This window comes from Barbus barbus, assembly GCF_936440315.1.
Source record: "Barbus barbus genome assembly, chromosome: 4".
Classification (NCBI taxonomy): Eukaryota; Metazoa; Chordata; class Actinopteri; order Cypriniformes; family Cyprinidae; genus Barbus; species Barbus barbus.
In genome coordinates this window covers 4,540,234-4,568,126 of record NC_136732.1, presented here as the reverse complement: position 1 = coordinate 4,568,126, position 27,893 = coordinate 4,540,234, and the positions used below count along the sequence as shown (strand labels likewise).

General features: G+C 39.4%; 1 protein-coding gene across 2 annotated transcripts in view; it reads right to left on the bottom strand.

The window, feature by feature from the left end:
- Window positions 1-4,463, bottom strand: part of LOC306866555 (NACHT, LRR and PYD domains-containing protein 3-like) — a 241,628-nt gene extending 237,165 nt beyond the window's left edge. For both annotated transcript variants that reach the window (XR_013783946.1, XM_079411817.1), the window contains exons 1-6: window positions 4,179-4,463; window positions 3,816-3,920; window positions 3,199-3,303; window positions 2,919-3,003; window positions 2,446-2,641; window positions 526-2,353 (exon numbers count right to left, since the gene is read on the bottom strand). Coding sequence is in view for 1 of the 2 variants with exons in the window: in XM_079411817.1 (XP_079267943.1) it covers window positions 526-2,353; window positions 2,446-2,641; window positions 2,919-3,003; window positions 3,199-3,303; window positions 3,816-3,859 (2,258 nt within the window). In the remaining variant the exon portion in view is untranslated. The remainder of the gene's footprint in view (window positions 1-525; window positions 2,354-2,445; window positions 2,642-2,918; window positions 3,004-3,198; window positions 3,304-3,815; window positions 3,921-4,178) is intronic.
- Window positions 4,464-27,893: the final 23,430 nt, after the last annotated feature.

Genomic DNA, 27,893 nt, shown 5'->3' with positions numbered 1-27,893 from the left:
AATAAAATATGTAAATGAATGTTTATATCATTATGGCAATGAGTTATACATTTAAAAGTGTTGCTTATTATCTTAATGAGTGTCTTGAGGTGGAAAATCTGGAGGTTAATGATTTATGCATGGAGGTTATACAAGAGTATATCTCCTTTATAGCAGAAGTTTAAGAAGCTGAACTGCATATTTGAGTAAATTAACTATCTGGAACAACATTACGTGCTTCTTCTGCAGCTAACTAAACAGCTTGTTTTGCTGAAAAGAGAAATTTCTACATAAAACCTATGTAAATCTAATAAAAAAACATTGCACTGCACTTTAATTCCAAAGGTCTGCAATTTTTAAGGGAAAAAAGAAAGAAGTTAAACAAAAGGTGTTATGATTTAACCCTAAAAGAGATATATACTTATAATTGGTATATGGTTAATAATCACTACAGATCAGGGTTGTCCAAACCTGCTATGTATCAATGTAGATAAATGCAATTTTAATATGAGAACAAAACATGACAAAATATATTAAATAACTTACAGAGCTCTTTTAGAGGTTTTGATGACTGCCGATAGTCTAATGAGACACTCGTCTGATTTCTTGAATTTCTGAAGCTCAAACTCCTCCAGCTCCTCCTCTGATGTCAACAACACAAAGGCCAAAGCAGACCACTGGGCAGGTGAAAGATCAGCAGATGAGAGACTTCCTTTGCTAAGGTGGGTCTGAATCTCTTTCACCAGAGTTTGGTCGTTCAGTTCATTCAGACAGTAGAACAGATTGATGGATCTCTCTGGAGACAGATTAGCTTCAAATTTCTGTTTTATGTACTGAACTATTTCCTTTTTGCTCTGGTCACTGGCGTCTTCCTGTGTCAACAGACCCTGTAAGAGTCGCTGATTGGACTGGAGTGACAAACCAAGGAGGAATCGAAGAAAAAGATCCAGGTGTCCATTATCACTCTCTAGTGCCTTGTCCACTGCAGTCTTGAGCAAATCAATCATGTTTTCACTTTTGTTGTCCTGTTCTGTAGAGTCTTGATCAAACACATATTTCTTGTTGATATCTAGAAACAGATGTGCATAAAGGGCTGCAATAAACTCTTGAATGCTCAAGTGAACGAAGCAGTACATGGTACCCAGAACGATCCCCGTTTCCTCCTTAAAGATCTGGGTACACATGCCTGAGTACACTGATGCCTTATAGACGTCAATACCACAGGCTTCCAGATCTGTGTCATAGAAGATCACATTGTTTCTTTCCAGCTGATGAAATGCCAGTTTCCCCAGTGAAAAGATGGCATCTTTATCCCAGGAAACATCTGGTGTATATACTCCATCATACTTTCGTCTGCTCTGCTGGATCTGAAATCTGAGGAAGTGTGTGTACATTTGTGTCAGAGTCTTGGGAGTGTCTTCAGTATTTGATTCCTGCAGTGTTTTGGAGGCATCTTCATCCTGATTATTTTTCACATCATTATTTCTTTTCTCCTCTAAAATGTTCTGGAGAACAGTGGCTGAAATCCAGCAGAAGACTGGGATGTGGCACATGATAAAGAGACTCTTTGATTGTTTAACATGATCAATGATTTCTTTGGCCTGATTCTCATCCGTGAATCTTTTTCTGAAATACTCCTCCTTTTGTGCATCATTGAATCCGCGTATCTCTGTCAGCCGGTCGATACAGTCAGGAGGAATCTTACTGGCAGCTGCTGGTCTGGTGGTGATCCAGATGAGAGCAGAAGGAAGCAGATTTCCCTTGATGAGGTTTGTTAGGAGAACATCCAGAGAGACTGGTGATGATACATCAGACCATGTGTCATTACCATTGAAGTTTACAGGAAGTCGACATTCATCCAAACCATCAAGAATGAACAGGATGTTTTGGTTCCTTCTTGTAAGGTTCAGTCCTTTTGTCTCTGGGAAAAACTGAGTTATAAGGTCCATCAAACTTAGTTTTTCTTGCTCCTTTAAGTTCATCTCTCTAAATGGAAGAGGAAATATGAAGCGGATATCTTGATTTTCTTTTCCTTCGACCCAATCCAGAACAAACTTCTGCACAGAGACTGATTTTCCGATGCCAGCAACGCCTTTTGTCAGTACAGTTCTGATCTGCTTGTCTTGTTCAGGTGCTTCAAATAAATTTTTGCACTCAACCTGTATCTCCTGTGATTCATGATGCCTGGAAGTAACTTCAATCTGTCTTACCTCATGTTCAGCATTGACCTGTTCACTACAACCCTGAGTGATATAGAGATCTGTGTAGATGTTATTCAGAAGTGTGGAGTCACCTTGCTTTGCAATTCCTTCAAACACACATTGATACTTCTTCTTTAAGCTACATTTTAGCTGATGAATGAAGATCAGTTCATCTAAATAGAAGCAAAAATACAGATATTTTTAATCTTATTTTCTCTCCTACATTTATAAATGACACTCTGACAGATGGTCATGAGTTTCTTACCTTCTAGAGTATCAGCAGCTTCATCTTGCTTCATCTCTCTCAGGAAGTACAGCGTGAGATCAAGAGCTGCTTCTTTGATACTGGATCTATTCTCATTAAAATCCTTTACAAAGTTTTGCAAGTCCTCTTTTAGTAATATTTTCTTAAACTTTTCCAGTTCTTTCTTCAGAAATTTGATTATTTTGCTCTCAAGATCCTACAAAGACAAAGAAAATCAATGACAGAAAAAAAATCTTCATCTATATTTGGTCAAAATTATTTATTCAGTAATTAAAAATATTAATAATAAATAAAGCTGAGACAAACGTTAATTAGCTATAAATATTAATAATAATAATAATAATAATAGGTTTTCATTCTTATTTTATGGGTTCTTAAAAAGAGAAATTAGAAATAAAAGCTCCGTCACACTCTTATTTCAATAACATATTTGTTTATAATTATTCAATATTCTTGAAAATGTGTTTTATTACCTGGAAGATCTGCAGGAGACTGTCTGTAAAATGCTTGTGGTTCCTGTGAGACTGTAAATCTGGATCTAATGTGTCATACTGAAGCCTGATAGTAAATAAAATAAATCAAAATACTGTGTTTTTAGGACAAATATGACCAAAATATCTTGTAAACGTTTTTAGAAAAGAGAAAAAGAATACTTTGATAAATTTTGGAACTATAAGTTTTATAATAATTATTCACTGATACACATTCTGACACAGTCTGTGTGTAAACAGAAATAAGAAACACATCAAATACCGTTTGGTTTGTGATGTTGTTTCTTCACTGAAGTTTGGTACTTCACCCTTTGACCGGTCACTCTTCACAGACACAGAGCTGGACACATGTGATCCTGATCTTACACTAATGACACAAAGAGAGAAGACTTTACTACAGGAGGTTCATCTGTGTTTTATATCGACACACTTTCTCTCCAGTCCTTCACAGAAATATTTGCAGGAGACTATGACCTTTGTACCTTTGAAGATCTTACACAAACAGATACATTACACACTAAAGGAAAACATTAAAAGCATCATATGACCCCTTTAAATTAAGTGTGCAGTCATGTTTTAATGTCTGAAAATAAGTGTAAACCAAAATCCCTGATGTGGAATAATTTAATTATCTACATACCCAGTGCTGAAGAGAGACTGTAAATTGGGTTAAGATTGTAAATGATGATGTTGATTTTCAGATATTTATCATCTACTGGCTACTTTTTAAATATTTTTAGTTATTTTTTAATTAGGAAGTTATGAAGCTCTGCAAAGCATTTGTAAATATAAAGTAAAGTTTGTGAAGGTTTAGTTTTTTACAGCAAACATGAGAAACTCCAGCAGTGTTTAAAATGATGAAAGCAGACTCAATCTTACCTCTGTTTCTGTGAGAGACTCATCTTTCCTCGCTCCTCTGACATACTGCAGCTAAACTGTCATTGATCAGCACTAATGAGACAACAATCTGCTGTTCAGTATGACCTGGAGAGGATGGATATTAATCAGATCAATCAATATGTTGAGTTAGCAGCAACAGCAACAAAAAACACTAGAAAATAAAGCGAGTAACAAACAAATGCACTGCCATGTAGAATAACTGAATGATCTTGATGAGAAATGGCTGGTTTAAAGATACTTTCGGTTTCGCATCACAGCAACAACAGCAAACAACAGAAGCGGGAATACAGAAACAGCTCCAGAAACACATTCGCTTTCAATAACCCCTTTTTGAAAACTTACTTGCAGTCTTGTCCACTAAGAAGAGCATTTATAAGTATATGAAACGCTCATTGTTCTGTGCTTTAGGCCTGTAGCTTGATATCAATTAATTCTCATATCTCTCAGACGGATTGGATTAAATATACAAAAACAATGTCCGCGAGAGTTAAAATTAGTAGCGTCTGTGCTAAAGTTGTATCTATAAAAATGTTTTCTAGGACATGGCATGGATCAAATCCAACGAGCCATGCTTTCTCTTGCGATCTGTGTTTTACTTTCGTTTTTGTTTTCTTCGTGGGTTTTTCTGGAGGGTTTCGGGCGAGCTGAAGTGACTGCCACCTGCTGCACTGGAGTAAGGATATTACAGCGATCGAGTAGGTGAAGCTGCAGGCCCGGAGGCCCAACTGCACGCTCAGACCTGCACTCCTAGAACTATCGTTTTTTCAGACAGTGCCACCTGCTGTTTGGATGAACATTTGTTTTGTAGCGGTGTGTACAGTAATAATTTCCAACATTATACACTATAACTGCTAGCAAGTAGCAACATCGGACACGTGAGTAAGGTTATTAATTTTATTAAAGCGATTCCTGAAAATTACCAGGTTTTATGGCATAAATCAATGTGACATCTTATTACACCAACACACGAATAGCCTATTTTAGTATTTAATGATAGTTTAGATAGATAGTTTGACAAAATAAGCCGTGAATTGTATTCTCCCCAGTAATTTTCAAATACATGGTGTGTAACCTATTATTTCTAGCTTAGTCAGTGTTTGATTTGATCAAAATTAGTGTCGAAAGATAGCATTATTTTATAATATTTACAGCTTGATCTTATTTTCTGTGTTATTGTACCATTCTGGGATACTTAATATGTTTTCTAACAAAATAAAAAAAATAAGTAAAAATTTTAAAATAAAATGTATAATATATAATAAAATTATTATTTGTAACATATTTTAGTACTATGTAGGTCTACTGTAAGTATTACTGTATTAATTATTATTATTTCATACTAATATTACTACTACATATACTATTAGTAGTAGTAGTATGTGTAAGAAAAATAATATTGCACGTTCTTTTTATTGTACTTTACAAATCTCAAGTGCTACCACAGACAATAATAGTAACACAATAACAGTGTAATAATTAGAAATAAGTTCTGTAATAATTACAAATAAGATCTTTGGAATAAAATGCGGCCTTGAGTTTATTTTCATCAAAATATCAAGTAATCTGCATAGAATTGACAATATGAGCTCTGTTGGGTTGTATAAATAATTTGCGTGTGACTTGTGTATTTTTTCCCAGATGGTTTATTTGTACAGGCCATCATTCATGGCCTTTGCGAGCAGCAGGGCTTGTCTTGGCAAGAGGCTGAAGAGGTGTTCCTCCAGGGCCCCATTTATTACTCAAGGTATGTTTTAAATTTTTGTTTGTACCAAAACTGTTGGATTTTTGTGTTACACAACATTTATGAAACAGCATTTATCTTTTCTTTTAGTGAAGTTGAGGAATTTGACAGAAGAATTGCTCGACAAATGAAAAATATCCCCAACGAGAATGTAAAGCATTTATTTTATTTGATGTTTTTTATTTTTATTTTAACCTGTGCTGATCAGCTGGCCCCCATCTTCACACAGATCTTCAACAGATCACCGGAGCTGTGTGAAGTCCCCTCATGCTTCAAACGCTCCACCATCATCCCCGTCCCAAAGAAACCCAAAATTACTGGACTTAATGACTACAGACCAGTGGCCTTAACGTCTGTAGCCATGAAATCATTTGAAAAACTGGTTTTGGCTTATCTGAAGGACGTCACTGGACCCTTACTGGACCCCCTGCAGTTTGCCTACAGAGCAAACAGGTCTGTGGATGACGAGGTCAATATGGGACTGCACTTCATCCTGCAGCATCTGGACAGACCAGGGACTTATGTGAGGATCCTGTTTGTGGACTTCAGCTCCGCTTTTAATACCATCATCATGGACACCCTTCAGAATAAACTAACCCAGCTCTCCGTCCCCACCTCCGTCTGCCAGTGGATCAACAGCTTCCTGACTGACAGACAGCAGTTAGTAAAGCTTGGTAAATTCACATCCAGCACTCGTACCATCAGCACTGGAGCTCCTCAGGGCTGTGTTCTCTCCCCACTGCTCTTCTCCCTCTACACCAACGACTGCACATCTAAAGACCCCTCTGTCAAGCTCCTGAAGTTCGCAGACGACACCACACTGATCGGCCTCATCCAGGACGGTGACGAGTCTGCTTACAGACAGGAGGTTAAGGAGCTGGCTGTTTGTTGCAGTCTTAACAACCTGGAGCTCAACACGCTCAAAACTGTGGAGATGATCGTGGACTTCAGGAGAACCCCCCCACCACCACCACCACCATCACCACCATCATGAACAGCACTGTGACTGCAGTGGAGTCATTCAGATTCCTGGGCACCACCATCTCTCAGGACCTGAAGTGGGACATTAACATTGGCTCCATTGTCAGGAAGGCCCAGCAGAGGTTGTACTTTCTTCGCCAGCTGAGGAAGTTCAACCTGCCACAGGACTTACTGAAACCGTTCTACTCCGCCATCATTGAATCCATCCTCTGTACTTCAATAACTGTCTGGTTCAGCTCAGCTACCAAATCTGACCTCAGAAGTCTACGGAGGGTAGTCCGGACTGCTGAGCGAATCATTGGTACAACCCTCCCCACTCTCCAAGAACTGTACTTATCCAGAGCGAGCAAAAGGGCTGGTAAAATCACTCTGGACCCCTCACATCCAGCACACAACCTCTTTGAACTGTTGCCGTCTGGTCGACGCTACAGAGCTCTGAGAACCAGAACGACCAGACACAGGAACAGTTTCTTCCCTCAGGCAATCCATCTCATGAACACTTGACAATACAACGCGGAACACACAACTCTATTATTTATTCACCACACTTGCTTACTTTTTTATCTTTTTTTTTTTCATTTTAAATTTGCACATATCAGACCTGTACACACATAATTGACTATATTATATATATTGTGTGTTTGCTGCTTTGTACATTGCCTATTTGGTCATTTGTATATTATTCTTTTATGATCTGTGTCCTGTCATGTTGCTGTCTTTCTGTTGCACTGTGCAGCTTCTGTCACTACAACAAATTCCTTGTATGTGTAAACATACTTGGCCAATAAATCTCATTCTGATTCTGATGTTATTTAATATGTAATATATGCATTATTAACCAAATTATTTTTTTCACCATTTTTCTCTGCATTGTTTACAGGTCGATGACTTGTAGGACCTCATGAAAAACAATACAAAAATAAAGCACATATCCGGCATATTTCTTTTTCACAAGGAATATGCCGGATATGTGCGACAGGAAGCTGCAGCTTAATTAATCTATAGGGAAATACATGAAAAAATAACGATAATTTAAAATCCATATTCTTTGCTAATTGCTTTTCTTTCTACAAGAACGTTTAGCATGTCTTAGGTTTATTTTTGAGGAGTGAGGTAAGTGGAGAAGCTATGGTACTGTAATTTCTGATGAAGCGGCGGTAGAAGTTGGCAAACCCCAGGAATCTTTGAAGCTCCTTGATGGTAGTGGGTTGAGGCCATTCCGTGACTGCTTGAACCTTGGTTGAGTCCATTTTAACTCCATGATGGCTAACTTGATAGCCGAGAAATGAGGTTTGGTGAACGTGGAACTCACATTTTTCAGCCTTGACATAAAGTTGGTTCTCCAACAGGCGGGACAGTACTGCACGGACATGGGTAATATGTTCTGCTTCAGTCTTGGAATAAATCAGAATATCGTCGATGTAGGCAATAACAAATTTGTTCATGAAGTCTTTGAGAATTTCATTGATGAAGGACTGGAAGACAGCTGGAGCGTTGGCTAACCCATACGGCATTACCTGGTACTCATAGTGCCCCCTGGTGGTGAGAAATGCAGTCTTCCACTCATCACCCTCCTTGATCCTGATGAGGTTGTATGCACTTCGCAGGTCTAGCTTGGTGTAAATGTTGGCTTCCCGTAGTTGCTCTAGAGCCGGGGGTACTAACGGCAAGGGGTATCGGAACTTTACTGTGACGTTGTTGAGTCCACGGTAATCTATGCAGGGTCTCAAACCACCATCCTTCTTGCTCACGAAGAAGAATCCAGCTGCGGCAGGGAATGTGGACGAACGGATGAAACCAGAGTCTAGAGCTTCATCAATGTATTCCTCCATAGCCTGATCCTCCATTCTGGACAAAGGATAAACTCTACTTTTAGGAGGCATGGCGTTGGGAAGCAGATCAATCGCACAGTCCCAAGGACGATGTGGAGGGAGTTGCGTGGCTTTGGTTTTGCTAAAAACTTCAGATAAATCTTGATAATGACTGGGGATGGTTACTTTTACCTGTGTCTCAGGGCTCTCAATGCTTGTGGTGAGACAGGGTTGTAACAGGCTGGAAAAACAGTTCTTCTCACAGAATGGTGACCAGTGAATTAGTTCCCCTTGAAACCAGGAAATGGACGGATCGTGGATGGAGAGCCAGGGAAATCCTAGGATGACTTCGTATTTGGGTGAGTCTACCACATACAAGGTGATATTTTCTTGGTGAAACAGACCAACTTGAAGTTTTAATGTTTTTGTCTGGCAGTGGATACCATGATCGATGAGAGAGTCGTTGATAGCTTTGATCTGGATGGGTGGAATGCATGGTTGCGTTGGGATGTTATATTTCTTGATGATGTCCTTATTGATGAGATTCAATGTGGCTCCAGAATCAATCATTGCTGTCAGATCAAGAGACAGAGTATCAGTTCTTATGGTAACAGGTAAGGTAAGTGATTTATTTTTTAGAACAGAGAAGTTGTGGATATTTACCCCTGATGAAGGTTTGACCTTGAGTGGACATCCCACACTACGATGGCCTGGTTCACCGCAGTAAAAACACAGATGATTTTGTCGACGTCTTGTTCGTTCTTCCTCAGACAGTCGTGAAGCATTAAGTTGCATGGGTTCAACAGATGATTGTTCCATTGTTGGAATGCAGATCGGGGAATTGCGATGACCACTTGATTTAATACGTTGCCTTGGTGTCTGCCTCATGAGATTGTCTATCTTAATGGTGAGATTAACGAGTTCTGAAAACGATGAGTTCTCTCGACGACAGGCGAGCTCTGTTTGCAGATCAACATTGAGACTGTTGTAAAAGATGGCTTTGAGCGCCACATCATTCCACCCGCTCTGGGCTGCCAGAGTACGAAACTCAATAGCATAATCAGCTGCAGTTCGGTTACCTTGCTTAGCATGAATAATTTGAGTCGAAATATCCCTGCCCCCTGCGGGATATTCGAAGACCTCATGAATTTGTTGTAAAAAACAATCGACAGATGTCTTGAATAGAGGATCGGTATCCCATACAGCTGAAGCCCAGTCGAGGGCTCTTCCCGTGAGCAAAGTCATTAGAAAAGCACATCTCTTTTCCTCAGACTCGAATCGATCCCTTTGATGATCAAAATACAGTCTCACTTGACGAACAAAACCCTTGCATTGCTCAGCAGTTCCATCAAACTTATTAGGAAGAGCGAAGCTTACCACTGATGGCATGGGAGGTGGAAGGGATCGTACGTAGTGCGTCAGGTGTTCGTTGACTGATTGTAGTTTAGTGAGCTGCTCTTGATAACTCTTCAATAGTTCACTTTGGTAAGCGAATGCTGCTTGCAAGTTGGAAACCTCCGCTGGATCCATGGTAGGCGAAGTATTCTGTAACATAGACGCTGAGGCGGCGTTAGAATCCATGTGCGGAAGTTTATTACAAACAGCAACAAACATACACATGTAATCAGGCAGTGGGTCAAAACCAAAAGAGCAGTCCAATCGTTCAACAGTCCAGGGGATAATCCGTAAATAGAAAGTGAGAAGCCAGGCAATAATGTCAAACCTTGAATTCAGTCCACACAAGCAAACAATCCAAATAGGGTAATCCGTGAAATCGATGGTCAGAAAACGAGGCAGAATCATACACGTGAAAACAATCAGAAAAGTCAGAATAACGCTCAGTAAGACAGGTAACTGGCAATACTTCGCAAAGAGGAAGCACATGGTTTCAGCTTAAATAATCCCAAACAGGAAGTGACTGTAGAAGCAGCAGAGGGAGCGTGCAGTCAGTACTCGGGTGAGGGCTCCCTCTGCTGGCTTGGCATTACAACATAGTTTTATAGACTCTTCCAGTCTTAATAATCAACTAGTACAGAACCAAATAAAAATTTAAAATATGGGTAGAAGTCTGGTTTAATTTGAGCCAACGCTTAACCTATGTAAAAGACTTAAAGTCCCAACTCAGTCCAGTTGTCAGAATACTTAAAATATTTTCATATAAAAATTAGGGTTTTAAACTTTTAACACAGATGTTGTTTATTTAAACAAATTTATATTTGCATTCCAACTGAACCCAAGCGGTTTACCATCAAATATCCATTTTCATGAAAAGAAAAGAAAGAAGAAAAAAAATCAAATAATTACTATTGCCACTGTGGCAAAACGATTCTTAAATTGTGTGGCACTGAAACATTCAGGGCAAGTGTAATGTGATACCCAGAGAGAAATTTATCAAATGTACAAATAATTTTCATAATTTTTTTCTAGGATTGTTTGATGAATGAAATTTGAAATGCCTGTTAAAAATAACTACTACTGAACCAGGATATGAAGATAATAAAATATCTTCAACATATGGCGATTAAATAAAATAAATTAATAATAAAAAAAAAAAACACCATGTTACATTTGCAAATACATAGAAAGAAGTAGCCCTTGACACTATGTCCTTGAGGTAACCCGCACTCACACACACATTTTATATACACACACACACATACACACATATGTATATATATATATATATATATATATATATACACTGTACTAAGCAATATTAAAACATTAAACTGTAGAAATATGTATAATCTCTATACATGAGTACATTGGGTTCCCTGTATCTAGCTCAAGAAAATTGATAAATAAATAAAATGAAAAAATAAATGAATGTCACGTGACCGTAAACTATATATATATATATATGGTAACACTTTATTTTAAGGGTCCAGAATAATGCATTAAGCATTAATTAATGGATAATTTGTTCACAATTAAGCATTAGTTGAGCAAAAACACAGTAGTAATTAATGATTAACTTAACAATTTAAGGGTGTTACGTTCCACGTGGACTTGTGTATTGTTTTTTTTTTTTGCGCTGTTGTATGTTTCCATTCATACCCGTAGGTTGTGATCATTGGCTGTTTCGTTGTAGGTGACATCACTACGCCACGCGTCGGCGCTGACGTTCTACCAATTCGCTGACGCTCTGCTGGATTTAAAAGGCCCATTCACAAGCAGAATGCAGATCCTCGCCAGATCTCAGCCAACTCGCGTGTGTTGAGCCGTTTCTTTTAGATGCCATCCTGAACGTGTTATCGGTAATGTCTGTGAGATGCCTAGTTATGTGATTTGAGAAACACTCCTTCGGGTTTGTTAATTTTGATGCTGCATTTGGTTGTGTGTGTGACCGATCTCTGTCAGACCGAACGTATTAATGCAGTATTAACTTGTCTAGAGCACTTAGACCTACTTTTTGGGTTTGTTTACTGGTTGTGGACCATTACATCTAAAACCAACGGTAGACAGAATATTTCTGTTAGTTAATATTTCTGTTGAAGAGTGATTGTCACTATTGTGTTTTTGTTTTTAGTTAGAGTAGTTTATTTACGGCGGCGAATCCGCTGAAGATTTCGGGTTTCTTTTTACATTTTTCTTTGATAGTTAGTTTTAGAGGTTTTGGGTAAACTAGCTGTGGCAGTTATGTTTTGATTATTTCTTTGATTTGGCAACACTCTTGTATTTGAATCTTCATTATTTTTGCTTGTTTGTTACTTTTTCTCTTTATAATGTTTTTTTGTCCTGGTAACTCTTCACTCATAATTAAACGTTTTGAACGTTGAGTCTGGTATTCCTGGTTGTTTTTTTTCTACCCGCACACATAACAACAGTATCTCACGTAAATGTTGCGCAATCATCCCGTTTACATCTTTAAACACGTAACAAAGGGCCTGAATTAAGCATAAATAAACTAGTAATTTATGATTAACTTGTTCACAATTATGCAACAGTTAAGCATGAACACGCATATAACTAATGATTATCTGAACATATAGTAAGGGCATATTAGCCATTATTTACAACTTAAGACATAGGTAACACTTTATTTTAAGGGTCCAGAATAATACATTAGTTAAGCATTAATTAATTATTAATTTGTTCACAATTAAGCATTAGTTGAGCAAAAACACAGTAGTAATTAATGATTAACTTAACAATTTAAGGGCCTGAATTATGCATTAGTTAAAGGTGCCATAGAATGCATTGATACAGTATTTTAAATTGTTCTCTGATATCTACACAGAAGGTATGTGGCTTAGGTAAGGGCAAAAAATCTCCAGAAACGATTTTACATGTCCATTTACAACCCTAGGATTTCTCCCTAGAATGAAACGGTCTGTTATTGGCTGATTTGGCAGGGTCATGAATAATAATGAGCTCTGCTCTGATTGGCTGTTTCACAGTGCTGCTCAATGTTGAGCTCTGCTCTGATTGGCTGTTTCACAGTACGGCTCATCAGCAAGAAGGAAGCACAGGGAGGAAAATATATATTTAAATACTTTCTCTCGCAGTTATATCGTCGGGTAATTATACTGTATATAAAACGCGGGCATCAGGGAGCCGTTATTAATATGCGAGGCATTGAAACTGCTTTTGAACGATCCATCGATCGCGTTATAGTTCACTTCCAAGAGACGTGATCACACAAACTATGTTTACATTATGGAGCAACAGTACTTACCACACATTTCACAAGATCAGATGCTTGTCAGTGGTGCTCAGGATCTGTAAGTCATTCGCCATCATCCTCATCTCTCCTTACTGAGAGTGAAATCTTATGTACTGTAACAGGCTACCGCTAGCAAGGATCTAACCATGTCCCTTTAGTGGCTCGCGTTATTTGCTTTCTGTGCCTTTCTGAATACAGACACCAACCCATCCCTGCACTTCACACCCCCTGCACGGCCTGGAACATAAAATTAATTGTGTTATTTTCGCTGTTGTCCGCGCTTGTTTATTTACAATACCTGCAGAGCTTCTGATGGTTCGGCCGGCTTAGAACAAGGGCGGGTTTATGCAAATGTTGGGGGCGTAGTGATCCCGACTGTTGCGTCACAGTCGGTGTTATGTTCTGATTCGCCTGTTTTTCAGTGGTCTTTTTTAATCACGAGATTTACATATGAAGGAGGAAACTATGGTGTTTGAGGCTCACTGTATGTCATTTCCATGTACAGAAATGTTATTATTTAAATATGCCAGGGTAAAGACAGTTTTTCATTCTATGGCACCTTTAAGCATAAATAAACTAGTAATTTATGATTTTAATTTATGATGAATAATGATAATTAGTTAACAGTTATGCATCAGTTAAGCATGAACATTTATATAACTAATGATTATCTGAACATATAGTAAAGGCATATTAGCCATTATTTACAATTCTTTAAACATTTTAAAGACACACATATATATGCTATAAATAAACAAAAATAAGCTAGTAATTATTAATTAACTGAATGTACAGTAACCACATTTTAGCCATTATTTCCAACTTAATAAGACATATATGTGTGTGTGTGTGTGTGTGTGTGTGTGTGTGTGTGTGATGCACCATCTATTAAATTAACTGAACAATAAGATTATAATTATGTTTAATTACTGCTGGTTTTTATATATGGCTAAAATGCTGTAAATTGTAATAAAGGCTATTTGACTGTTCTAAATTTAAAGTTGTATCTACATTAATTATGCCATTATTGAGTGATATTCAAGTTTATTGATTCAAATTAGCTAATAATTAAGGCTAGACTGTCATTAATATAGTACTAATAAAGGGAATTTGACCCCCTATTCTAAAGTGAAAGTTTAATCCACATTAATTATGCCATTATTGAGTAATATTCAAGTTTATTGACTAGAATTAGCTAATAATTAAGGCTAAACTACCATTAATACTGTAATAATAAAGGCAATTTGACCCCCTATTCTAAAGTGAAAGTTATATCCACATTATGGCACTTATTGAGTGATATTCAACTTTATTGATTAGAATAAGCTAATAATTAAGGCTAAACTGCCATTAATACTATACTTATAATGGCAACTGTATCCCTGTTTCTAAACTGTAAAACTTATATTTCAAAAAAATAATAGAAAAAGTTTTACTATATAACATAATAAAAACAAATACATTATATTAAAAAAAGTTTATTTATTTTTTCACAACCAAATTAATAAATCATTTGCTCTAAGATACAGAGAATCTGTACTTTTTACGAATATCATGGAACAACATTCCAAGAGGGCCATCTCTGTGCGTTTTTCCTCTCCAGTAGGCCCACTGAATAACATGCAGATGGTCTTTGAATGTGGCGGAATTCTTGTTCCCTCGCAGTCTCCAGATTTCACTTTTGCAAGCTGCCCACAGTCTTTCGATGTGTTGAGTGTGAGCTCCTGTTGTAGGATCGACAAACCACAACTGATGGTTCACAGGCAAATGGTTGTAGCCATGGTCACTGAGGCAGTTATATGCTCGCCAGTGGTCACTTGCAACTGTGGTCCCACGTTTCACATACTTCTTAATGTGTGGCAAGAGTTGGGAGTCGTGACCTTCTTTTGACAAGTTTTAAGATTGGTCTTCTGCGTTTTCCACGGATTCCCAGCATTCCAAAAACCCAGGATGGTCGATTGTTTGACCTTGGGAACCTTCCTCTGTTGTACTATACACACATACTGTAGTGGCACGCCGGAGTTGTCTAGTCTGGATCTCAGTTGGTGCAATTAGAAAGGCTCAAAACAGCAGAGCTTCAAATGTGAAAGAAAAGACTTTATTATACCAAGATAACAAAATCGAGAAGCAGCCGCCACACCATCTGCATCTGAGTTCTGTGAGTGTCAGTACAGAGCATATATATGTTTTTATTGCCCATATTTGGTAGTTCCTGTTTTTCTTATTTGGCCTTGTTCTACTTTACCACATTTAATTACTAGCCTACCTTGTTCAACTTTTAATGGTGGCGTTCGTCTATATTCGCCATTTTTAAAAAGTAAAAGTTCTTTTTCTACTCCCATTGGTTGGCAGTGCTCCCAGAAGACATTCATCACAGTTGTTTACACGTATTTGTCATATTCTGGAAGTCACCCAAAGTTCCTCGGGTTATTCTAAGTTCACCGGCAGCACCTGTGCCCTTGACCGTCGCTCATCCCTCAAAACATTTTATACTCAGTATGACCAATAGATGGCACTCTAAGACTATTTATCAGTATTCAGACATCCAGTACAGTAGGATATCACACTTTTGCATAGACTAGTACATGTTTGCATAGAACAGTGCATGGATTACATTTTTAAACATGTCTATTATTTTGAATAAGATAATGTTATAGTGAGTAAACAAAATATACAATATATTCCTCTCTTTGAGACTTACTAAGTCTCACCATCACGTCCATTACCTAGAGTGCAGTTCCATGAGTCCACCCCTCAGTTCATACCCTCTTTCAGCCAGTGTATGGCCTCTCATAACCTCTTATCAAATGGTTTCTTCATGTTACTGCACTCCAGAGGAAGCCAGACCCAAACATCTCCCCTCACCCTTGACTAGAGGAGAGTAAAAGAATCTATCTTCCCATCTAAACATACTTTTGAGGATCAACAATTCAATCATCAATATGTGTGTAAGCATGTGCACAAAATGTTCAAGCCTTGCCCATGGTTGTCATGGTCATGTAGAATATATGAGTGATTAATCAACACATCTAGAAAATTGATTTTAAAACACTGGTGTGTCCCACGCAGCCAGAGGAACTCTAGGCATTTTCGGTAGCCCAGAGCGCTATCTGGTGATGTTATCCTTCGTTGCCAGAGGAGCTTCCTCTAGCCCTATCTGGTGTTGGAGTAGATGGTGGGTTTTTAACCCCCAGTTGAATCTACTCGTGTTGCTAAGCACTGAGGTGCTCGTCGATCCTTCCTTCTTCCTTTCTGACGACATGTTCCAGTGTATACAGCAATCATTGTTATAGTAACTAATGGAATGTTAGTGTAATAGCATAAAAATAAGTATAGAAAAAATACATATTGATCTCTGAAGGCTGGGCTAAATGAATAAACACTGTTATTGCACTCCTGACTTGGGTCAGACCCTCAATCACCTTTCAGATATCAATTAATCCTTCTTTGTCAGTCCCTTTTTCTGGTTGCAATGCCTCATAACATGGACAATGACCTGCTTCAGACCCTTATCGTCCCTTTTTCTCTTTCATTAATCACATTATACAAGATTAGTAAATAAATTTCAATATAAATGATATAAGGAGTAAATGACTTCAGGAAGGGGCATATGCCAAAGGAAAATACATAGTACCCCTATCTCTCTCCCTACACTATCCAACACCTCTAATATATCTACAAAAGTGAAAATAAAGAAGTATATACAAATGAAAAAGGCACCCCTTCCCTACCACTCCGTTGTTCTTTCAGGAAAGGTTTCACAGAATAGTCTCTTCCAGGTCAAAGTCGTCTAGTTCGTCCAGTCCAGGGCCCACAGTATATCCGTGAGCATATCCAATGTCAACTCCGGTTGGTCTTACTGATATGCTTAGCATCTGTTTGGCTGCAGCACTGGCCAGCATGGATCTGATGAAAGGTATAACACAACAAAACAATACAAAAAACACAACAATAGCAATAGCTATTACGATGCCCACCTTAATCAACCACCCTTTCCAAGACCCAAAAATTGAATTTAACCAGTCTCCAATCTGCAGATCTGCTCCAGCATTCAAGGTCACTTCTTCTCTCAGATTTTTCAGTTTGTCCATCGCTTGGGTGAATGATCCATCTGGTGCTGTATTATTTGGGATATAGGTACAACAGTCAGAACCAAACATCACACAAACTCCCCCTTTCTCCGCCAATAGCCAATTTAATGCTTGTCTATTTTGCCATGCCATTCTGCTTGTTGCATCTAGTTGCTCTCCAAGAGCACTTAAGGCATCATTGGTGTAATTAATGAACCTCTGCTGATTATAGTAAATGTAATTAATCCATTCAGTGTTTTTGTTTGTGGCTATCCATATAAGTATAGACTCAAAGCCAGACTTTACCTCATTTCTCGCTTTAAATTTTTCTGGTATTCCTCTAGGTTGGCCAATTGCATCTAAGTATACATCTGGATCTGGAGCATACGCTCTCTTTGTTCTGCTTCCTTGTGGTTTGGGATTCTTTACTCTATCTATGTCTCCTTCAATTATTGTTATTCCTTGCAACAATCTTACTCTGGTACAGATACCTTTCCAATCCTTTGGGAGTGTGGCTCGCAATCTTCTTCCTCCACACATCCAATAGTAATCTGCCACTGTTTCCGTTTGATCCATTAGATAATAATTAACAGGAAAGTGAATTGTAGCTGCTGCACAATTGTCTATTAATCTCACAATTGTCATATTTGTTTTTACAGTTGCAGTAGCATACACTATACTATCGAATTTGACTACATGTGGATCTCGAAACATAAATGCATCCATATGCCAAGTTACCGCACAGTTGCCTCTGAATTCTCCCACATCTTGTTTTCCGCTGGTTCTGTTGTAGCATTCAAAATCTAATGTATAATCAATATCATAAGCTGATGGGATCTCTTTTTTATTTTCAGCAACTCTAATGTTCATCTGATTACACTCTTTTCCTACTCTTATTTTGTCAAAATTTTTATAGAAGCCCTTATTTCCTAACATAAGTAAACATTCTGCTGGACAATATGTGGCATTTAGATAACGTACCCCTTTAGTTTTAGTGTCTTTACAATATTGAGAATAATGTTTACCACATTGGATGAAATCATAGGGACTTGGCACTACTGTTAATTTTTCGAGAGGGGATGGAGAACAAAACACACAACTATCCATTCCTGCTCCTTTTGCTGTGAATTCTGCCCATTTGAACCACTCATTGTCATGGGCTGCTCCTAGCAGTCCTTCTTTCTTTAAATCTAATGTTTTGGCATTATTAACGTGAGCCCTCCTTTTTGACCTCTTTCTAACATGTTCGTTTGCATAAATACCTGATTTCTGATCAGTCACTCTAAGAGAATAGTTCAGCAATGGTGTTTGGATCGAGCGTGAGGAATTCATCAGGTTGATATCTGGGTTGGGCACTAGTTGATGGCTGTGGTTCGAATGGTCTTGTGGATTGCCCCGCGTCTTGGGCAATCTCTGCAGCAGATATATCATCACCAAGATCACGATCAGTTTCACCCTGACCTTCACGTTCCACTTCTGGAGGCTGCACCCCATCTTCAGTCAGTGCTGCGGCCTCTGCGCGCTCTGTTTCCCTGAAATGAGGTTCATCAGCATTACTTTCTTCCCCCTCCCCATAACTTTCAGGACTCTGCTCTCTTGGAGGGGGTTCTATTTGTCCATCTTCTTCGTCATCTACTATCTGTTCTTCTCGCCTTCTGGGTCTTAATCTGGGCACTCTAGTGCAATGATTTAAATGGTACCAAGTTGTGCTACCTTCCACCTGTACTGCTGTTGGGGTTGCTCTTTCTACAGTGTATGGCCCTTCCCTTCTTAGCTCATTCCATTTTCGTCTAAAGACCCTCAAATATACCTGATCTCCAGGCTGTATAGCACTAGGTGTTTCCTCTTCCTCTCTTGGACCTCTATTCTGTTCCTGTGTATGGATGGCTTCATGAATTTTCGTCAGCTGTTTCATATATGCTTTTAACTCCATTTGCAACTGTTCAAGGGGCGGTCCTTCATATGGACCTCTCAGATATGGGACTGGCATTGGTCTACCTGTCAACATTTCATGTGGGGTTAAGTTTGTTATCCTATTTGTTTGCATACGGTAACTCATCAACGCCAAAGGCAGTGCATCTACCCAATTCAATTTTGTATCGGCGCAAATTTTGTTCAATTTCGCCTTGAGAGTCCCGTTAACTCTCTCCACGATCCCTTGGGACTGAGGTCTATAGACGCAACCTAGACGTTGCTTTACCCTTAACTGTTGTATTACTGCCTTTACTGTTCTTTGAATGAATGCTGATCCATTGTCTGAACTAATTTGGGATGGTATTCCAAATCTGGGAATTACTTCTCTGGTCAGAAATTTAATCACTGTTTGAGCCCCTTGGTCTGCTGATGGAACAGCTTCCACCCATCTACTAAATCTGTCAATTATTACCAGTAAATATCTTTTACCTCTGATAGATCTTATCATATCTGCATAGTCCATTACCAAATGTTTGAATGGCCCTTCTGGGACAGGAATGTGACCTATTGGTGCTGTTGTTCCCTTTCTTACATTATTTTGGGCACAGACGTCACACTCAGACAGATACTCATCCACCATTGCTTGTAAATAAGGTGACCAAAATCCTTGGCGTTTTACCTTTCTAATCACTTCCCCCCTCGCGCAATGGTCAAAACCATGCGCGTCAGAGATCAGGATTGTAAGCAAAGGTGTAGGAGCTATCATCTGTCCTTCATGTGACCGCCAAAGCCCATTTGCGTCTCTTGTCGCTCCTCTCTGTTGCCATACACTGAGTTCATATGGGGTAGCTTGTTGCTGCATCCGTGCTACATCTGCTAATTGAGGTTGAGGTTGAATTAAAACAGAAGGCGCCATTATGGCTGTAGTGCAGCCTGAAGCTTGTCTAGCATATTTATCTGCTTCATTATTGCCTCTAATCACAAAGTCATTGCCCTTCTTGTGTGCTTGGCATTTAATGATGGCCAATCTCTTTGGATGCATCATAGCTGTTATTAAATCAATTATCTGATCACCATGTTGTATTGGTGTGCCATCACTTTTCCTAAATCCCCTTTGTTTCCAAACTGCTCCAAAAAGGTGGCATACACCATGAGCATATGCAGAATCGGTGTAAATATTTGCCGATACGCCTTTAGCCAATTTACAGGCTTCAGTAAGAGCTTTCAACTCTGCCAGTTGTGCTGAGCATGGTTGTTCACAATGCTGTACCACCACTGGAATAAAGTTATCGCTGTCACGTCTAACAATTGCAAATCCAGCATGATTACCTAAATGGTCTCTGAAACATGATCCATCCACAAAATAATCAACATGTGACTCAGAGATGGGTGTTGACTCCAAGTCTGGTCTTAATCTAGTGAATGCTAAGGAGTCAGCTACACATTCGTGAGGTGTTCCCTCATCTTGCAAAGGTATGTGATTGGCTGGATTGACTGTTGTGCATCTCTTTATCGTTATATCTGGAAAGGTCAACAATGTTGAATATGCCAGACACCTAGAAGGGGTAAGAACGAATTTACCCTGTTCCCACAACTCTACTATCTTATGATGTGTATATATTATGACTGGATACCCCATAGTTATTGTAGAGGCTTTTTCATATGCAAAGTATACTGCTGCTAATCCCTGCTGATAGCATGGCGGGTATCCTTCAGCCACACTGTCTAATTTTGTGCTGTAGTAGGCAATTGGTTGTTTTTTCCTTCCACTACAAGTCTCTTGCATAAGTACTGCAGATGCATAGCCGTCTTTTCTGTTTGCAACATACAAATGAAATATTTGGTCATATACTGGTGTTGCTAATGCAGGTGCAGTCTGCAGTTCTCTTTTCAATGATTCAAATGCTATTAATGCATCTGTTGTCCATGTCAATTGTGCCCTAAGATTTTGATGACCCATTTGTTTCATTATGGCTCTTAACGGGGCTGTCTTAATGGCATAGTCTTCAATCCAATCTGAACTAAAACCTGTCATTCCCAAAAAAGTCATCATTTGCCCTACTGTTTGGGGTTGGGGCACTTTGCTAATGCCCTCTAATTGACTAGGTGATATCGCTTTCATCCCATGTGCTATTGTGCGTCCTAAGTATTCAACCTGTGTCAGGCAATATTGGAGCTTGTCTTTGGACACCTTATGTCCTCCTTCCGCTAATTTAGTGAGCACTTTAATTGAGTCATGATGACACTGTTCCAGAGTTGCAGAAGCAAGAAGCAAATCATCTACGTACTGTATTAAGGTACTATCTAGTCTGAGATCTTCTAGTTCTGTCTTTAATACCTGATTAAAAATGTGGGGCGAGTGCTTGAAGCCCTGGGGCATTCGTGTATAGCTTAATTTTTTACCTTGATAGGTGAACGCAAACAATGGTCTGCTTTCCTCTGACAGGGGAACACTGAAAAAGGCAGAACAAAGATCAATCACAGTGTAATAATTAGCAGTAGATGGAACATTGGTTAGCAGCGTATGCGGATTTGGAACCTCTGCAGGCCAATCCTCCACAATCTCATTTACTGCTCTCAGGTCATGCACCAGACGCCATTTGGATTTATCTGCTTTAGCTACTGGCAATATTGGAGTGTTGCAAGGGCTATTAGTTTCAATTAGTACTCCTGCTGTCATTAACCCTTCAATTGTCTTTTCTATTCCTTCTACAGCCTCTGGTTTCAAAGGGTATTGTTTTTTCCTAGGTACTGTAGCTCCAGGCCTAAGTATTATTCTAATTGGGTTGGCTGACTTTACTAGCCCTACATCAGTATCATGTTGTGACCATAGTTCTGATGGCACTTGCCTCTCCATTTCTCTTATTAATTCAGTCTGTTTTGTTTGATGTTCCTCAACCTTTGGTTTGTTTTCTGTATTTACAATCATTCTAGGACCTCCCATCATTGGAGTTGCACATAAAATTTTAAGATACAGGTTATCTGCTGATTGAAATATTAGAGGATTTTCTGTAGCTTCCCATTCACTTTTTTCTGCTTCTTTCATCATGGGGCCTAAGTCTTTGGAAACACAGTCTTTATTTACATATAGAGTAACATGGGGAACTGAATTAGGCACATCAAACCACTCATCAATGAATTCTTCTCTATCTATTTGCAGAGCTGCGCCTTTTGGTCCTATCACTATATATTGTGACATCATGGGGATGATTAATCCTTTTGTGTCTTTTAGCCACCTTTTTTCAAATTCTGGGTCTTTACTTTCATCATACTTCACAGTACAATGAAATTCAGTTTTTGGTAGACTTGGTTCACAAAGTTGTTCTCTTATGTATCTTCCCCATTTGCTAAGTGTTTTTTCTACGTCTTCATTCAAATCTCCTAACCAATACATGTTAGCACATGGCTCTTGTGTTTGTTGTAATTCTGTCAGATTCATTTGTCTCACTTCCCTATCGTTTATATAAATTCCATCTGGAGTACACCATATTTGCATTTTCAATTTACATATAGCATCCCTACCCAACAAATTGACAGGTGTATGTTCTGAAACTAAAATTGGTAATCTTATTTCTGTGTCTTCTAAGCTTATGCTTACAGGGGTCGTCATAGGAAGTAGCTGAGTCACTCCCGAGAATCCTACTGTCTTTATATATTTTCCAGACATGGGGAGGTGCGAGGCATATCTTGGATTTAAGCATGAGTACGATGCCCCTGTATCGAGCATAAGAGTTATTGGTTTTCCTTCGATATTAACTCGCAACATTGGTTCTTGATCGGCATCCGAAGATATCATTGGAAGTTGGTTCCTCCCCTCAGGATTCTCTGGGCAGCCCTAGTAACCTTGATTAGGACCACGCCACGGGTTGACAGGTCCTTGAGCTCGGGTCTGTATTGGTTGTTGTTCATAACTAACCCCTGTTGTCATCTCATGGTCTTGCATCCAAGGATTGGAGGGACAGTCTCTTTTAATATGTCCAGGCTGATTGCATCCCCAGCATATTCCTGGTCTCTGTTGATTGTTGTTAAATCTGCCTCTACCACGACCTCCTTGTTGCGGTCTGTTCCAATTCCTGTTGTTTACTTGCTCTGGCTTGAGATATATGACCACTGGCGGTTGCCCTTGTGATGTATTCCCTTGTCCAGCAGATGGCGCCTGTGCTGTTGCAATCTGATTTGCTGGTGCAGCCACATTCATTGGTGCTGGTGGATTAGCTGGCACTGAAGTGTTGACAGGTGCCATAACAGCTGAGGAGTCTTCCTTTTGCACTGCAAGGATCCTTTTCTTTTTGTTCAGGAGCTCTTCAAGTTGCATTTGGGTCAGCTTTCTTTGTAGTTCTTTTTCTTGATTTCTCATCTTCAGTTCTTGCTTTCTGTATTGTTCCACAGCATGAACCACATGGTCTCTGAATTCTTTGTGTGACTTTGAATTCAGACCTACCACATCTTCCAGCTTCAGTTTTACTGATGCAGGCATGGCTTCCACAATTGCAGTCCTGAAGAGTGCTGTCAGTACTCTGTCTTGTTCAGGATCTCTTTCCAGTTCTTCTTTCCATCGTCTCAGTTGTTTCTGAATGTAAGTAGTGGGATTTTCTATTTCTCCCATTGGCTCCCCCTTCAGGCAGCTTGGGTCAGTTTGCATTGGGTACTCAGCTCTCAGCACCCTCCAAATATCACGTCGATGTTTGTCAAAGGAGGTTCCATCTGCTTCTGGTCTGTCCACTGCATGCAGAAGGCCAGACTGCTTTAGGATGTCATTCATCTTGGAAGCTCCTAGGCACTTTACAAGCAATGCTTTGATGTCACCTAGTGCCAACAGCTTTCCAGTTGTTTCTTCTTCCACTGTTTTGATCCATTTTCCAGCTCCTTCATGAATATCTGGGAGGCGGGATACTAGTGAGTCCAAATCTTGACTTGCCCAAGGTATATATTGAGCATGCCCTTGCTTGATGAGTATAGGGCACTGAGACCTTGATTCACCATCCTTGACTTCTTCTGTTGTTTTTGCTGGAGATCTCATCGTCCTTGCTGATCTGTATACTTCTTCATTTCTTTGTCTTTGCACTTGATGCTGATCTTCCAGTGGCTGTATGTCCTGTAAGGTCAGTATCCCCTCAACCTGTTTGTACTGTTTCCGCTGGACAGGGTAACGTAGACTTGGATGAGACTGCTTTGACTGAAGATGCAGCAATTCATCTGCTTCATGTTGTAGTGATCTCTCTACTTGATCATATTCTTCTCTTGCCATGTTGATAGCTTGCTTGATTTTCTCTCTTGTCCTGTTGCATCTTTCCTCCATCTCAGCCAGTTCTTCCTGTATTGAGTCAGCAGAGGGCGCTCTTCCCTCAGATGATCTTTCAGACTCACTCTCCTCACTTCTCTCACTGTCTCCCCCTGCTGCTGTTTCGTGTTTATAACGTTCTTCCATTTCTTTTAACATTGCTGTAAGCTCACGGTGTGTGAGGGGCTCACCTGATTTCTTTTTCTCCTTGTAGTCTCTGGCCCCCCTTCCTTCAATTCTTGGCTTTTCTTTGTAGGTTGCTCTCTCTTTCTCTCTTCTTGGCTGCGGCGCTGGTGTAGATGTCCACTGCCCCTCCTCCTGTGGCTCCAGCCCCTCCTTCTGTGGCTCCAGCCCCTCCTTCACGACCCTGCAAGCATATTCTTTCTCCCTTCTTTCTAATGACAATGATTCTGGGCAGCTCTGCTCTTCTATCTCTTCGTCTGAGCTTGTTTCATGTACATACCCCTCAAATTCTATGGGCCCTTTTATATCTATTTTTCCCTGTATGATTGGCATCTGATTGACGGCCTGGTCACAGCAAGGAGCATATGGAGGTGGTCTTTCTTCTTTTAATTCACTCTTTTTGTTTCCCTTTTCCGATTTCCATACTTTAATTCCATATTGTTTGAATAAATTCAACACCCCTAATTCTTGTTCCCTTTTTTCATTTCTTTTTCTAGATTTGTCATTGGTCTTGTGATTTTTAATCAGCACTTCCATTTCTTTACACATAGCCACATTAAATGTTCCCTCCACCGGCCACTTGGTGGCCAATTTCTTTGTTCTCTTTGCCCACTTTTTTGAGAGCTCCCCTATTTTTTCTTTACATGCTGGATTTTCAAAGGCTAATTGCTTTACTGGAGTGGACATTGTGAAATTCTTCCCTATTAATTTATTTATTAAATTGTTTTTATCCAATTATTTCTCTCTTTATTAGGTGTTTTACCTCTATAATCCCAGTGGTTTAAAACCTAATAGCTAATCTTCACCAAGTTCATCAGACGAGGACCACTAAAAGTATCCGACCCCTGATTACACTTGGACTTGTACTGGGCTGAGGACTTTTATCACCTTTTTTAAGAAATCTGTTTGGAGTGTCTCAAGTATTTTAGAATAATCTCAATGTGTTTTCTGGTTAATAACTTAAAAGGTAATCCAAAGCCCTTTGTCTCATTTATCCGAAGATTAGTTTTTGTCCAAATGATGTGTTCCCCCAAGCTGAAAGCTTCAAAACTCCACAGTCTTCTCTCATGAAATTTGTGACCTGTTGCTGTCAGTCCGCCTGTCCAAATTGAATAAGTAAGAGACGGCATTAATTCTATGCAAAACTGTTTTATCTTGCATATGCTGATACACAATTCGTCTCTTTTACAATACATTGGGTTTATGGGTTCCATATAATTGATCAATAACCTTTTTTCCTGTCCTGTTAGAATTTTTCTACCCCTTTTCCCCCTTCTCTTCTTTCCCTTTATTTCCCCCTCTGCCATCTTTTCTTTTTCTTATCTTTTTCTAATTTAATTGAGTATCGTTCTCAGCAATCCGCACTGAGACGACTCCGCTTTCTCCTGCTTTCCGTGAATCTCCACCCACACGTGACGTATGCACTGAGGCTGCAACCTCTGCTCAATCGTCACTAGTAGGCGTCTCAGAGTTCTGCCAGTCACAAAGAGAGGCTGCGCACTTCCTATCTCTGGTGATCCGAACAGTACTCTGGAAATCCAAATTACTTCCCTTGTCTCAGCTTCCACTCTGAGATGGATGTTATCGAGAATTGTAGCTCCTTTTTCGAGCACTGGCCAGGGTGCCCAATTATTTTTAATATACGGTGCTACAACTGATTCAACTGGAATGTCAATTGCATTTAACTCGGCCCCCATCCAAGGAAGGGCTGCATCCCAAAGTCTGAACAAATTGTATTTCAATTGCCGAATCGTTATGTGTTTCATCACCACATCTTCCCACTTTATTCCTGGCCATTCAGCTGATTTTTCTCCCAAATTTGTAATCTTAATCAATTTTCTGAAAAAGATATTTTTCTTGTATTCTGTCAATTTTTGTTCATGTCCACAGAGATCAATAAAGCTGGACTCCAACCAAAAATGATTACGAATGCCCTGAGTTTGTGCCAACACTGCCTGAAACTGATTTTCTTGTTCAGTGTCAGGGTCATTCAAATCAATATGTTTTGTTTTTTCTGTTCGCTTCATATCCCTATGGACAAGCCCAAAACAACAGAATCTCTTTCTCTCTCTCTCCTTCCTTTTCACACACACACACACACACTGCTCGAGCACTTTACACACACTCTTATCAGTTCACACACACACACACACACACACACACACACACAGCTGCAGCTGGCCTTTTTCCTCTTTCTCTCTTGCTCAAAGAGTCAGAGCTCAACTGTCTTTTCTCTCTTTCCACAAAGGTTGATTAATTCTTCTCTTTTTTATCAACAACTTTGTCTCACAATTTGGATCACAGCGTCGACACTGTGGAGAATGCCCAAACAAGCGACACAACCAATTTTTTGGGGTGTTTTTAGTTCTTTCAATTCTTAATATGCCATTAACATACTCCATCCAATATGCTATTTCAATTTTTAGATTGATTTTTCTCTGCAGTTTTATCAAATAACTGTGCAATTGCAATTTTTTTAGACAAACATATATTACTCAAGTGTACCAACACTCACATATAACATATAACAAACAAAGACTAACGGCTTCGCATTGAAGCAACCTGTCCGAGCAGCGCCCTCTCTTGTCAGGACCTGTAACCACAGGTTTCACGCCTCTCAACTTAGGCGTTTGCCGGCATTCAGCGCCCCTCTTAGACGCTCACTTCTAGCCCTTCTTCTGGCTTCTTACTACTACTTTATATTGGCACCATCTGTGCTCTTTTAACTAATGGGCGTATTCTTTAACATGTGAAACTCATCAATCTTATATGCACCTGTTTTACTTTGATATTTTAAATTCGTTGATTGGTGAGGCCCTATCCTTAAAACACCATCACAGGCTCAATCCCAGTCAACAACGCAAACAATCTTTTTATCCAATATATATATAAGCAAAACTAGCTTACCTGAGGCCTCGTTAATTTTCTGATTGTTTGCGTGTCAACCCAGGCTTTCCGCCTGCAACGGTCCTCCAGGACGCCGGGGCCCCAGTCCAATCCTGTTCGTGACGCCAAGCTATGTAGTGGCACGCCGGAGTTGTCTAGTCTGGATCTCAGTTGGTGCAATTAGAAAGGCTCAAAACAGCAGAGCTTCAAATGTGAAAGAAAAGACTTTATTATACCAAGATAACAAAATCGAGAAGCAGCCGCCACACCATCTGCATCTGAGTTCTGTGAGTGTCAGTACAGAGCATATATATGTTTTTATTGCCCATATTTGGTAGTTCCTGTTTTTCTTATTTGGCCTTGTTCTACTTTACCACATTTAATTACTAGCCTACCTTGTTCAACTTTTAATGGTGGCGTTCGTCTATATTCGCCATTTTTAAAAAGTAAAAGTTCTTTTTCTACTCCCATTGGTTGGCAGTGCTCCCAGAAGACATTCATCACAGTTGTTTACACGTATTTGT